General features: G+C 47.6%; 1 protein-coding gene across 1 annotated transcript in view; it reads left to right on the top strand.

Moving 5' to 3' along the window:
• Positions 1–9,784: 9,784 nt before the first annotated feature.
• BARD1 (BRCA1 associated RING domain 1) overlaps positions 9,785–13,431 on the top strand; it is a 43,023-nt gene continuing 39,376 nt past the window's right edge. Inside the window, exons 1-2 of the mRNA XM_010713295.4 lie at positions 9,785–9,977; positions 10,076–10,132. Coding sequence (XP_010711597.2) covers positions 9,835–9,977; positions 10,076–10,132 — 200 coding nt within the window. The 5' untranslated portion in view covers positions 9,785–9,834. The remainder of the gene's footprint in view (positions 9,978–10,075; positions 10,133–13,431) is intronic.

Genomic DNA, 13,431 nt, shown 5'->3' with positions numbered 1-13,431 from the left:
ATGGCCTCTATGTGTTAATTGGAACCGATGGGCTTCAGCTGAGCTTCATTTAAGAATGCTTTAAAATATTAGCAACAAGGTGTGCACAGTACAACACTAAACAAGTCCAGGGCTGGGGAGTCAAGGAGGGCCCTCATAATTGGTTGTGTGGATTGTGAGATGGATTCAAATCAGTTTTGTAATTGGAGATGTAGACTAAGAGACACTGACTCAAATCTCTGTCCCAGCTTTGCGCTGCTGGTGAGAGCATGGCACTTCTCAAGCCTGATCCTTCCTTGCCTTCTTTCTCAATGCAAGTGGCCACCAAGGACAGCCAAGGAAAGCTGTCCTGTGGGGCCAAATCAAACAACAGTTCTCTCAGCCCTGATCACTACAGTAAAAAATATTGGGATCTGATGGGACTTCTTCATCCTTTTGTGAGAACCACAGTGGTGGTTTTGTCCCCGCACTGGGACAACAAGCATGTTTATAGGTTAAATGAAGGTGTCCAGGTCAACGACGCTCCAGAAACCAGCAACGCACAGGATGGGACCCTGGCATGTCCTCTGGGCCTCAGCTTTCTTACACTGCTGCTGCTTCATTGAAGAGGCTGTAAAGGATTTGGGGGGTTTTTACAAGCCAACAAAAATGTAAGCTCCTGCACTTAATAGTGGAATAGGGTTTTTTTTTCTGTGTATGTGAGTTGGTGAAAGAAGAAAAATGGTTGTTTGATGGCAACAGCACATAGCATGATTTTACTCCCTCTTTTTAGCAGACAACAGCTGTGAGCTTGCATAGCTATAACAAAATATCTACAGCATATTAGAGGGGAGCGCAACAGAGAAAAGAAGCAGTGGGGAATGACAGAAACGAATTTGCCAGAATTATTATTCCATGACAGTATTTAAATAAAAAAAAAATCACTCTAATTAATTTAGTTGTTCAGGGAGAGGGAGGAAATAAGGAAGATGGCACTGAAATAGTAAGAACAACATTAGTATGGGACACGGCCAACACTAACTTACTGTTGGCTTTGCTCCTCATGCAGCTTGCATACGCAGTGCTGGTAATGAGGGAGGATGAGCAGCCCTGCAGTGCTGGGGACAGCCTCCTCGGGGGCCATATCATCCAAAATGAGCCCCCCCAAGCTCTGTGACATGGGGGGAGCAGCAGAGGCCCCGGGTCACTCTGAAGGGCTATTGTTCTTAGGAGAACGACTAGAGTACAATCTTGTGGCATCTAGAAACCAGCATGTGGCAAAATGGGAGGATGGGGCAGTGGCCACATGCAGCCCAGGGTGAAAAAAAGCTGTGGCTGATGCTTGCAGTCCATGGAGCACAACTTGAAGCCTGATGCCTCTCCATTATGCTTGGTTCTGGAAATGGGTCATCATCAGGAAGAGCAATCCTGAAGGTTCTGTGTTGAGAAATAAGAGAAATCAATGGTGGTGCTCCCCCAGCTTTTAAGGCCCAAAGCAACAATCTGATCATCCACCCCAACCTCCAATTTAACACAGGCTCCTGAATGCCAAGCAGTGGTTCTGTTGCCAGAACAAGCATTTGGATAGAAAGGAAACATCTTTTAGAAAGAGATGAGCTCTTCTCAGACTCCAAAGAAAGAAACAAAGGAGTGCACCTTCAGGGCACGAGGGAGGATTTATGGTAACACACACACAAAAAAAATCAAAGCGAAGACAGGGTAATAATTGAGGTTTTTACCTCCATTAGCAGGTCAAGGTGAACTCCCAGCCCCTCCACTGTCTCTGTCCTAGCTGCCAGCTGAAGGGGGGAGTTTCACAAAGCCCTGGGCTTTATTGTGCAGGGTGGTTTCACAGCCAGAGCATAACAAACGGAGGTGTGTGCAGTGCAGGACGGCACGCCTCCTCCATATCCACACCTGGTGGCTTATTCCTCTGCAAAACAGCCATGTACTGAAGTTAAAACGATACCAAGCAGACTGAAATCCAATTAAAGCAGATCCCTCAGGGCTGCGCATCCAATTAGCAGAGCATCTTTAATTACACCCGTGGCGTTTCATCGACCTACGCAGAAAGGACCTTGAGCGCAGAGCTGCTGTCTGCCTGGTGACCCATATCCATGAGGACTGGCTGAAGATTTCTAGGCAGCAGTGACTGGTGGTGCTTTAGTACAAACCACTGCTTGTTGTCATTTAAAAGGCATGGAGAAACCAGGAACCAGAGCAGGCAGGTATAGGAATACCCAGCTTGAGATTTAGTTAAACAGAGCCTCTTCCTAGCACCTTATTAAAAGCTGTTCTCCAATTCAAGAAAATAATATCTTTGCAGAGTTGCTCACCTTGCAGATGTTGCTCTCAACAGAGAAATTTCTCCTTAGCCAGCAAGACCCAGCAGTGGGAGGCTGTGCTTTGTTGCCAAGATGCTCCATGAACCACAACAGGTACCAGCCTGGTGCTTCCCAAGGAGCCCCTCTTTGCTGGGTGGCTGCAGTGGGAGCTGGCAAGCTGCAGCAGATCCCTCACTTGAGCTGGGTACACTAATCCCAAGGGATTGCATTATCTATCCTCTGCTAGCCATAGGAGCAAGGCAGAGGAAAAACAAAGAAAACATTTTCAGCATTTTAATAGCGATTTTCTCTAACAGGTGATAGCTGGAAAGCAGTTAAGGTTCAAGTGATTCAAAAGAGAACAGATTTTCACACTCCTCAGGGCAGAGGGGTTTCCCTCTTGCATGGACTGAATGTTCCCTGCTTCCAGGAACCTGGAGGCTGAAGCATCTGAGTTCACTTTGTTGAGAAAATTGTTTTTTTTTTTTTTTTTAAAAAGTGTATATTTTCAAACCAAATCTTAAGAGATGCTAGAAACATGAGAATACCTCTGTGTGCTTCTCAGCTCTCTCTGGCATCTCTGCATGAAGTACGGGAATCCAGAATGCCTTTTCACCCTCGTTCTTGAGCATAACACCAGCAAGCACCCAGCTGAGAGCCAGCAGTGCAGGCTCAGAGCCTTAGCTGCAAACTTGTCTAAGTCCATAGTCAGGCTGCCCTGGATTGCAATGGGCTGCAGGACTTCATCTTGCTCCCTAATAATTCCTCTCTAAAATCCTGTCAACGAGCACACAAAGCTGAGGGAGTCTCTTCTTTGTCAGTTGTGCACACCCATCCTGAGGGTTGGTGTGTGTTAAAACCTCACGGATCTCATTTCAATGCAAAATCATGTCAAATTGCACCAAATCATGCTATCCTGCACAATACTGATAGATGCCCAGAAGCAGGTGTTTCACATGTCTTCACATGCTCCTTCTCGAGTGTTTCTTTAAATATTTCCAGTGTCAGTAAGATGAGCAAAATGGAAGACCTTGAGCTTAATCAGATTAACAATTACCATCCATCGCCACAAAGCAGGCTGCCGTGCTGCTGAATTCCTTCTGCTTCAGGAACTGGGGAAATCAGAGCTGCACCTGAGCAGCCCGACAAACAAGGGCAGCTTGAGGCTCCCTGGGAAGGAGGAGGAGACCAATTGCTGGGGCTGGCTTCTTTTATTCACTTTTTTTATTAGATTTCAGAGCCTCCCTAGGAATTATTAAAGCTTCCCCAGGGAGCGCAGCACTACGAAGGGAGCATTTGCTCACAGAGAGATGCTTCGTGCTGCAATAACACTCTGTGCAAATGCGCCGGAGTGGCTGCACCCGTTCCCTCCCTCTCTTGGGCAGCAAGGCTCTGCTCCTTTAACCTGCTCTCCACGTCTTCGGCATTTGAGAATCCTCATTATAGACTCAGCAAGCAACTTCTTTTTTTTTTTTTTTTTTTTACCCAGAAACAGCTCTTTGCCACGCATGGGTGGATGGCAAAAGCAAAGCTGGTAGGCTTGTTACAAAGCCTCCGGTTGTCAGTCAGAGGTTTGCTGGGTTAAAGGCAGCCTCCTCCTCGGGACTGGGCTGTAAACTGGGATTTGCAAAAATTTGGCAGGACTGGGGAATACCACGGGGTTGCAGCAATGAACACATTCAGGGGAGGTTTGGGGATAAACATTAGCCTGTGTACACACACCTACACACAGGGCAGTGGAGGCAGCACGGCCGAGGATGCAGTTTCAGACAGATCTCATATTGCAGTGATGGCAGGAATCCCAGGTGCCAAAAGAACATAACTGCCAGAGAACAGAAAAATGTAATTACTGGACAAGCCGGTGGGGTGACAGTCCTGACCCGTGAGACAACAAACCCATACAGCTCCTGCGGAGCCTGATGTTAGGGATTATTTTTCCACTGTGAATATCCTACGCAGGGTAATTTCCATGCCTGAAATCAGCTTGTGAGAACAATACATCACTGCTTCTCACGTTAGGTTAAATGGCAGGGATGGGTATCATCCTGAGGCTGCTAAATCTCTGTAGTGCTCCTCGGCCTCATCCTGATGAATGGAAGCTGCTGTGTTTCATTCCCCCCACTGTGTCCCCTTTGCTGCTTATGAGTTCTGGCTCAAGTGAGAGCTTGGACCATATTACAGAGCATGTTGTCCTGCATGGTTACAGGAAGTATCTTAAAAACCAGGCAGAAGCACGGCTGTGCACCCAGGACTGCAGATGTGCAAAGCCTGGGGTCATGCAGGGAAGATTTTGGGGGGAGAATTTTTGTTTTTGTAAGCTGCAGCTCTAAGCTGGACACACTGTAAATAGGGATCATTAATCAGCTGCTCAGCAGCAAGTGGCTGCTGTTATTTATCGTAACAGCATAAATCACTGGGAGCTGTTACCATTTGAATTTGGGTTTAGTAGAGATTACTAAGGAAAAGAGTAACCCATATCTATTTAAAACGTACATATCCGTGGCTGCAAGCACACAGAGGCATAGTGGGGTGTTTGCTCCTTAGTTTTTCCAGGGAAAGCACCAAGGGGGCTTTGAACCCAGGGCTTTGCCATGGTTCAGGCTGGGCACCATGGGACTTGCAGTCGCCCGTGGATGTGGCACCTGGGGAAAAGCAAGAGAGCACAGGGGGCGGTGCTCCCCGTGTGTTGCATCCTCCTATCTCTGTAGCAACACCCCAATCTTCCTTTTTTAAAAATTGATTTATTTATTTTATACGCAGCTCAACTCTGGGTCTGTTTAGGCTAAAAGTGGGGCTGAGCCACCCTTGCACCACAGCAAGACCACAGCAGCACCAATGGCATCATGCCCCGTGTTTTGAGCGTGGGGCTGCCAGGACCACGGGGATGGAGCTTTGCTCCTATCGTCAAGTCCCTGCCGTGGGGCTTGGAAGCAGCCTCCAGCCTCCAAAAGAAGTCTTCAAGGAGAGGAAAAGGTTCGTGTTAAAAAGTCATGGCTCTTTTCCATCCAAACATGCCCAGTGCCCACAGTCCCGGCAATGTCTCATCTTGATGAAACTGGTGGTGCCAAGCCCTGATCGATGTCGCAGAGCAGACGGCAGCCAAAAGGCGAATTTAAAAGTGAGAGCTTCAAAGGGACGCTCGGCTGTACGTCTTCAAAAGATGTGCAGGGGAGAAGGGAATTAAATCCTGACAAAGGTGCCCTCACAGAAAGGAAATTCTTCTGTGCTCTCTCCACTTGGGGAAAAAATAGATTACAGCACATCATACCAAGAGAACAAGGCTTACAGTGGCATGAATGGTGCCCACAGTGCTTTCTCATGGGGTGGGATGGGTGTGCAGGGTCTGATCACGGCTGGCAGCTCACAGCCCCACTACCCTTCAGCACAATGTGGGGGTTAGTCCTGATCAGGAATTGGGCGCTGGTATTTGGGAAATGGACATCTGAATATTTAGAGCATTTTAGAGATTTATTTTTATTTCAACTAAAAGGGAAATAAAAAGAATGTTATGTTTGGACCAAACATTTCCAGGAGGCTTCATGCTGCAAGGATATCTTTGAAAAGATCATCATAAATCAGATGTAAAGAGAATGAAAGTGATGCTGCACCCACACCTCAGCTCCCCCGTGCCAATCACCATTAATTACCTCTGTCATTTTTAACCCATGTTTTGTGTGTGCCTGATGAATGGGCATCCAGCTAGGGGAGAACTTCACCAAGCATTAAGCCTGAGCTGAGGCTCGTGTTAATTATAATTGGGCTATTTATAATAACACTAATATAATCATGATAGTGTAATAGGACTAATTAGAGTAGGGCTAATAATAAGAGGGGTCACAGTACAGCAGCCCCAGCACATTAGGAAATCTGCAGCCAACTTCTTCAAAGGTTTCCCTGCACTTTCATCCTGCTCAAAGGTAATCCAGCATCTGAAAGGTGCTGCAGAGCTCTGCCTTTTCCCGAGCACCCAGGCTTGCAGCACGCCAACCATATGTCTGACTCTGCCTGCTAGCAGATTGCACCAAATATTTTCCTTTCTCATCGTGGCTGAGCAAACAAACACCATCTGCGGGACTCGTCGAGGGAAATCCTGGCCCCCTGCACACCAACAGGATGGGATGGCAGCTATGCACATCAGCCATGTGGCTGTTGGTGCCTGCCCTAGACCTCTGCCCCCACCTGTAACAAATCAGGACCTTGCCTTTTGTGATCAGATTCAAAGTAATACATTACTGAAATGCTGGATCCCTTCAGAGGAGGCTGCCTAGCGCTGAGCCAGGCTGTGGGACAGCACTTCAGGTTTAGTGGGTACATGAAGGCTGAAAGGCACGTTTTTTCTCCATCTACAGCTATTTCTTGATTTGTTAGATTTACCTATCCTGACAGGGGCTTTGGGCAATTTGCATCATGCCTGTATTCTCCCTCGGCTGGAGTTTACTGGCACTTTTTGGTTCTCCTTGGAGCCCAGGGATCTGGGTGTGCAGCTGATGGGGTACAGCGTGTTCCCTTCTCAATGCTTAATGCCTTTGGGAATAGAACTTCCAGGGGGACCTTCTTCCTCCCACCTACTGTTTTCTATTCAAAACTCCTGTTTTCCTACCCTGCAGAGGGTGAGGAGAGGAAAAACCAGGTGGGTAATCTCGATTTCACAAAATCCCTTGCAGTTTTGACTGAGGTGAGGATTCACGGAGAGCTCCTGCTGATCACTGGGCCATTGGATCCAGGTGCAAATTGCCTGTCACCTCAGGGACTTTGTCACTCACCCTTCAGCAGCACCAGCTCCACAGCACCTGCTCCAGTCGGAACTTCTGTATGAGCGGCCTCTAGGTTTATCAATTCACATGGTGAGAGCAGAACCGATGAACTACAGGCGGCTGCTGCCTTTAATTAAAAATGCCATGTCTAACACCAGCAGATGTTCCTGCTGTTGAGCCTCGACTAATAATTTAACGCTGGGTAATGCAATGCTGACTGTGCTGCTTAGTCTGAAAGCCTAATAGACATTTTTTTTTATTATTGCTATTTCCTTCTGGGGATCAAATCCCTCAATATTCAAAATGTTAACATTTGCTTCTCTAACAGCTCTAACCAGTTGCTGCACCAAGTGATTTCCACAGCCCCGTGTCTTTCAAGTCCAGGCTGCCACCCGGGAGGTTCAGAATCGTGCTCGTGGGGCTTTGACTATGCACAACAACCACCCCTAGGGTGGCCTGGCGAGTGAGCTGAGCTCAGCCTGTGAAGGCTTTGATTCAGACATCTGAAGAAAGAGGGAATTCACAGTGCAAGGCTGCTTCTCCTGGAACGCTCTTTCAATCTTCTGTTTTGATTTGTCGCCATGCAATGAGTCACGTAGCGGTGGTCTACTTTCTGAGAAGCAACGGGGTAACTTTGCTAAAGTGTGGAATATCAGGCAGTGGTGTATTTCTATAGGAAGGTCTTTACAAGGTTTACCATGTTTCAAAATGATGCAGCAAGATGGTGATGATGCCATCCATTAACAAATAGAATACAAGGTAGTGGTGCATTTCGTATAGCAGCCTTTGCCAGATAGGCCACGCTTCAAAATGACATGGTAGGGTGGTGAGGATTCTACCAGTGACCTCCTTCAGCACCAGTTTTGCTCTGCAGCACTGCGCTGTTGGAAATCCTATTACGTGCTCACCACAGCCAGTACCACGCTGTCTCAGTGTGCTCAAGTCACGCGTGCACCTTGCTTTGCTGCACATGACATCGGACCAATGCTGAAACCACTCTACAAGCTTTCTGTCACGCAGCAAATTCCTTTTAAAGTCTGGGAGCTTTATACTGCCTGGAATGGCTCTCCTCATACTTTAAATACTGCATAAACCAAATTTAGCAATATATTTCTCCCCCCCGTTCCCCAGTCTCTGCATCGTTTTTTTTTTGCTCCCGACTGTCCGATTGCTTATAGTAATTCACTGCAGTGGAAGACATTTCTTAGATTTCCAAGAGCACCCACTCCTTAACCTTTATAAAACTAGGGCGAATGAATCACTGGTGACTTTTACATCTTTCTCGAACGCAAGTATTTGTTCGAGGCTGGCTGCCCAGGGCAGTACTTTGCCTTAGTTAAGCTTAGTTGTAAATGTTTGTAAATGCTCACACGATGTCTCAGCACAAAGGAGGCCACGCTCACACAAGTGGATTTACCGAGACGGGCAATAACCGTATTTCAGCCGAGGGAAAGGCAGACGAAGTGCTTATCTGTTTTATTGTCCTATACAGTATATATCGGCACCTCATATTTTGCGAGCATAAATGCCACGTTGACTTAAGAGCACTATGGATCATGTGGTGTTTGTAATTTTGGCTCAAACTCTTTAAACCGTGTTCAAATTGCAGCTGGGCAGCAGGTCCATTTGCCACCTTCTGGCATGACGCACTGGGAGATCATAGAATAACAGAATCATTAAGGTTGGAAAAGACCTCTAAGATCACAAGTCCAACCCCAACCCACCCCCTTCATATGCAGTGAGCACATCCCTCAGCGCCACATCTCCATGGTTCTGGAACACCCCCAGGGATGCTGATAACACCACATCCCTTGGGCAGCTGTGCCACTGCCTCACTCCTCTTTCTGAGAACAAATTTTTCCTAATATCCAACCTGAGCCTCCCCTGGAGCAACTTAAGGCCAAATGCTGGACGCTTCATTTGCTTCATTTTTTGAAGCGCATGCAAAGAGCACAGCATCCTAGCAAGAGGGAGGAGGATGTTCAGTCTGCGAGCTGCTGATGTTTAATGGCTGTTACTAGTTATTTTGTGAGTTTATCCTGCTTTCAGAGGGCTGATGGAGCAGGTCCCTGTCCCGGCTGTGTCACCTGCCATCATTCCTCATCTGCATTGATATCATGAGCACACGATGGGATGAGGCACCTCTAGGGCTGACCTCCTTGCGTCGATGTTCTCCTTGCAGCTATAGCTAATAGCAGTAGCAAAGATCAACATTTAACCTTCCATAAAAGGCCAAAACAGCCCCCACATTTCAGCCGAGTTTCCCACAGCTTTCACCAACCAAATCTGCCTGCTCCGCATTGCTTTTGTGATGAAGTTCCCTCACAGAACGGCTCGTTTGCTTTCACCGCGTTTGCACCGAGATTTATCGCACGCTGCTGGAGCTACTCAACACGAAATGTCAGTAAAGCCCGTTACGTATTGCTTCTGGCACTTCTACTCTATCTTTTATTTGGCTTGGGAGTTATTTCTGCCTAAAAGTGATAAATTCCCGCTGGAGCCACTTTATGTGCTCCAGTAATTACAGCGTGCAGGGGAGGTGCGGGCAGCTCCCTCACAGCAGCCCGCTGTGGGAGCGGCAGTCGGGCCGAGCCGCGGGGCTTCCCACAGAAACACCACAAAACCGATACTCGCCGCCCGCCATTCCGCTCAGCCCCGCCCCGCACGCGCGGCCCCCCCTCTGCGCGGGAAGCGCCGCAGCCTGAGCGGGCTCCCCGTATGCGCATGCGCGCGGACGGGCACGCAGCGCTTGGCGCCTGCGCAGTGGTGGCGGGCGGGGAATTTGGAGTGGCGGCAGTATGCGTGTGGCGCTGCGCGGCCGCTCGGGCAACAGGCCGGCCCAGGGCGGCCAGCCCGGCCCCGCCGCCTCTATGGCGCGGCCCTGGGCGCACACCCGAGCAGCGCTGGAGGGGCTGGAGAGGGCGCTGAGCTGCTCCCTCTGGTAACGGCACCCTCCTCCAAGCCCTCCCGCTTTCTCCCCTCGGGTTCTGCGAGCCGCCCCGTTACACCTAACGCTTTGTTTCCTTCCTCTGCCCGCAGTGCCGGTGTGTTGCGGAAGCCCGTGTCTCTGGGGGGCTGCGAGCACGTCTTCTGTCTGTAAGTAGCTCTGAGGATGGCCCGTGCTTCTTCGCGCTGGGCCTTGTGCAGCCTGGGCTGCTGGGGGCTGTGCGGGCTGCGAGATCCCCGCCAACCCAACCGTTCTGAGATTCCTGGGTGCTGGTATCTGTGCCGCACGGAGCCACTGAATGGTTTGGGTTGGAGGGGACCTTAAAGAGCACTGAGCTCCAGTCTCCTGTCGTGGGCAGGGCTGCCACCTCGCCAGCTGCCTAGGACCACGTATTAGCTGGCCTTGGACACCTCCAGGGATGGGGCACCCACAGCTCTTTGTGCAGCAGTGTCAGGGCCTCGCTTCTCTCTGAGTAAAGAACTTCTTCCTATTGTCTAACCTGAATATCTGCTCTTTTAGTATAAAACTATTCCCCTTTGTCTTATTACTATTAGATCATATAAGAAATTGCTTCCCTTCTTGCTTGGAGGCTCCCTTCAGCCTCCCTGGCAGCCTGCAGTGAGGTCTCTTCAGAACCTTCTCTTCTCCAAGCTGAACAAGCCTTGCTCCCTTAACTTTTCATAGGGGAGGTGCTCCAGTCCTTTGCTTGTCTTCATGGCCCTCCTCTGGACCTGCTCCAGCAGCCCCGCGTCCTTCTTGTGGTGAGGGCCTGAGATCTGGACATAGTACTTCAGATAGGGTCTTTAAAGGGCAGAGTAGAGGAGGAGGCTGTTATTACTGTGATTATAACAGAGGAGAGGGTAGGCCACTTCTAATTTCTGCTCATAACCCAGTCTAGAGATGCAACTCTGCCTCTTGTTAAAGCTGTAGTCACTATACCAATAATCACAGAATGGCCAGGGTTGGAAGGGACCTCAAGGATCATGAATCTCCAACTCCCCTGCCACATGCAGGGCCACCAACCTCCCCATTTAATACTAGACCAGCTTGCCCAGGGCCCCATGCAACCTGGCCTTGAACACCTCCAGGGATGGGGCATCCACAACCTCTCTGGGCAGCCTGTTCCAGTACCTCACTACTCTCATAGTAAAGAACTTCCCCCTAAATCCAACCTAAATCTTCCCTCCTTCAACTTAAAACCATTTCCCCTTGTCCTGCTGTTATCTACCCTTTCAAAGAGTTGTTAAAATAAACGTGGAGAAAGACTCACTGTCTGTACTGGCAGCCTATTTACTCCTTTTCTTTTTTCTACTGGAGCTTTCTACTGTAGGCCTGAATACTAAAAAAGTAGTAAAAGATAGTTTCCTGCTTTGGTAGAACTGATAACAGGGCAGATGCTCTCAGCATCTCTTCCCCATGGAATGAATCTTAGTACAAATGATTCATTTTCATCTAGACACGTGGATGGTTGCCCAGTTTTGGCCCTTAATTGCTGTAGAAGGTTCTGCCTTCTGGAGCAATTCCTTGTTTCAGTTCACTACCTGCCACGGTGTACTTGGGGAAGTAAAATAAATTCCAGAAGCTTACATGAGGTGCAATAAGTATGTTCATAACTGTATTATAAAGTGATTTTATGAGGTGTAATGTGGAGGGTAGCATGACAGTTGTTTAGTAAACATAATTACGTTGTTGGGTATCAGGCCTTGTGGTTTTATATTGGATAATGCTGGCTTATTCTAGAGGATGAATTTCAAACCCACTGTTGAAAGGATTCCTTGGTTTTAGAAAAACTGCCAAGGCATCAGAAAATGATGCATGATGTGGTTTGCATTGATGAAGTTGGAAAGAGGAGTCAGTCAGATTCTTAAGGGTACTCCAGCAGCTCTTCCATGCTGCCGAGAAAGTTTATTTGCCATTATCCCCGTTGTGGTACCCAATCCTTTCTTCTTCGTGTGTCCAACCTTTTAGTCATCCATTCATTAGTCATCAATTGATGGCTGAGTCTTGAATAGCAGCTGCTCTTTTACATTAATTTGGTCACAAACAAACTTGGCAGGACATGGATCGGACATGCAGAATTCAGATGTGAATTGTTTCTGATTCATTGCTAAAGAAATAACTTTTTTTTAATATGCTTGGGAAAAGGGTGGGGTGGATGGCAAGTGCTGGCTTATGGTGCATTAAGTGAAATGTGTGAAAGTAATGAAATGCAGTTGTCAGGTAACACATAATGTAACTGGTTCTCTCTCAGCATGGGATTTATTATGAGCAGGGATATTTGTTAAGATTTGTTCCTGTGGTTTCGTCTGAGTAATTCTAAGTTAGCTACAGCTACTGGCTGATGAGCGTAAAAAGCTAACAGCTTGAAGTAATTAGGAAATGTCATAGTATGAAAGTCCTGTTTCCTTTGCACTGCCTTTTGCAGACTTGGGATGCTTGAGGTCAGCTTTCCTGGAGAATGAGACCTTTGTGATTCTCATCTTTACTCAAAGTGATTTGTCTGTGTCACCTGGGATACATCAGAGCCAAGAGCTGTATGTCAGTCTTTGTAGTCTGAAGACACAGGGACTCAATGTTGAGGATCTTTGTGCTCTGAGAAGACTGAATGAAGTGCAAAACACAAACACCTAGCAGCAGCTTCTACATTCTTGTCTTGATATTATCTGAAGGCATGGATGGTACTTGTGTGATATTTAAGGGAAAGATGCCAGTGCAGTTCTGCAAATAGTTCTCATAATGAAATTGGTAGTTTTTAGGCTTCTGGTATTGTTAGCTGCTACGCTACTAGTTTTGGGCCATATCATAGAATCACAGAATGGCCTGGGTTGAAAAGGACCACAATGATCATCAGTTCCAACCCCCTGCTATGTGCAGGGTCACCAACCAGCAGACCAGGCTGCCCAGAGCCACATCCAGCCTGGCCTTGAATGCCTGCAGGGATGGGGCATCCACAACCTCCTTGGGCAACCTGTTCCATATGACTGTTTATAGCTCACATGCATTGACTTTGATCTTCCTGTCCAGGTTACAGTGCTGTGGTATTACTTGCCTTCTGTTGCTCCAAATTTTTAATATGATCTGCTCACGTTTAATTTTGTACCTGTCCCTAGAACTGTGCACTCTACATGGTGGCAAGATAGCAGAGCCATTTTTGAGGTTAATTCAGTCTTGATTATGTGAAGTTAAAATATATTTTATAGAATAGGTTGAAGTTGAGAAGTAACGCTGGATGATGGCAGTAGCAAATCGTAAGGTCCTCCCATTGGACTAATGAATGTAAGATTTGAAGCTTGTGTCAGAATAACAGTATTAGCAAGAAGCTACAAATGTTAAATGACCTTTATTTAATAAACCTGTTTCTCCCCCATGTTATCTATTTATTGTTATCTAGAGACAAACAGCGATGGAACTTCAGCACACCTTGGAAATTTGGATCAAATTGTGGCTG

This window comes from Meleagris gallopavo, chromosome 7, assembly GCF_905368555.1.
Source record: "Meleagris gallopavo chromosome 7, MGAL_WU_HG_1.1, whole genome shotgun sequence".
NCBI lineage: Eukaryota > Metazoa > Chordata > Aves > Galliformes > Phasianidae > Meleagris > Meleagris gallopavo.
The sequence above is the reverse complement of the archived record's forward strand: the minus strand, read 5'-3'. Positions and strand labels throughout refer to the sequence as shown.